We start from the raw sequence: 1072 nt of genomic DNA, 5'->3' as shown, positions 1-1072 counted from the left end.
CATCAGGAGAAAAATATTTTTTGAAACCAAATTAATGAATGCTGTAAATGTTTGCTTTTTAAAATAAAATTTGGTATTTTTCTGGTTCTGAGATGGCTAAACCTCTGGTGAAAGGAGAACTTCTGGGGGCAAGGGGACGGACCTATGGTGGCAAAGGTCAGAAGGTACCCAGGGGCCAGGCATCTGTCAAGGGACTGGGCTACCAATGTGGCCTGGACAGCTTGCCAACACTCTGTAAGGCCATCCACCTGAAATAACTGCCTACCTCATCTCTCTCTCTCTAAACTACATTAGTTTAGAAGGTGCAAATCTACCCTACCTCCTCTAGTTCTGCAAGAAATGCCAGGGGATTGAGAGGCAAGGAAGAGCAGGAGCCCCCCAAAGGACTGCAGTTGAAGCATGACCTGCTTGGGTTATTACAGCCGTTTTAGATTCTGCAAGTTGCGTGACAGCCTGAGCAGGTTTTCCCCCTCTAGAAACGTGGGGAGCGGGGCGTGTAAGTACGATTTTTTAAAAGCTTTAATCAGCAGACATTTGGAAGGTTTCTTCCCCATTTTTCCTGAACGGACCCTTGCATCTGCCCCAGTAGGTGCGTTAGTGTCAGAGCGACGCTGTAGCCGCGGGGGAGCCCACAGACGTGATGCGCGGCAGGCACTGCCGAGGTGACATCTTTTACAGGCCCACCCGTGCCGTCGGACAGTGCTAGCCCGCCTTTCTGAGCTTTCCTCCCCCAGCCCCGGGCAAGGCAGGGCCGGGGCGCGCTAGGTCCCCAGGTCACATCCAGCAGCCGGAACATGGCCGGGTAGGCGCCGCCACCCGAAAACTCAAACCAGGCAGGGCGCGGCTTGGCACAGCTTTAGGGGCCACATCCGGCCGGGCCGCGGCCCCCCACCCCCGCTCCGCGTTCTAAACGCTCTGGACCGCTGCCCCGCCCCGCCTGCCTGTGACGTCATCCGGGCGCGCCAGCGGCCAGAGTTGGCGCGAAGGGGGATGGAGACTGGCGCACTCCCGCTAACGGGATAAACCGCCGCCCGCAGCATGGTGAGCGCCGCCCGGCCCGGCCCGGCCCGGC

At 57.8% G+C, this 1072-nt stretch overlaps 1 protein-coding gene across 1 annotated transcript in view; it reads left to right on the top strand.

Moving 5' to 3' along the window:
• The first annotated feature begins 926 nt into the window (after positions 1-926).
• Positions 927-1072, top strand: part of RFC1 (replication factor C subunit 1) — a 109881-nt gene continuing 109735 nt past the window's right edge. Inside the window, exon 1 of the mRNA XM_019526100.1 lies at positions 927-1041. Coding sequence (XP_019381645.1) covers positions 1039-1041 — 3 coding nt within the window. The 5' untranslated portion in view covers positions 927-1038. The remainder of the gene's footprint in view (positions 1042-1072) is intronic.

This window comes from Gavialis gangeticus, unplaced genomic scaffold, assembly GCF_001723915.1.
Source record: "Gavialis gangeticus isolate Ggan-Ray unplaced genomic scaffold, GavGan_comp1, whole genome shotgun sequence".
Classification (NCBI taxonomy): Eukaryota; Metazoa; Chordata; order Crocodylia; family Gavialidae; genus Gavialis; species Gavialis gangeticus.
This window is presented reverse-complemented; position numbering and strand designations above follow the sequence as displayed.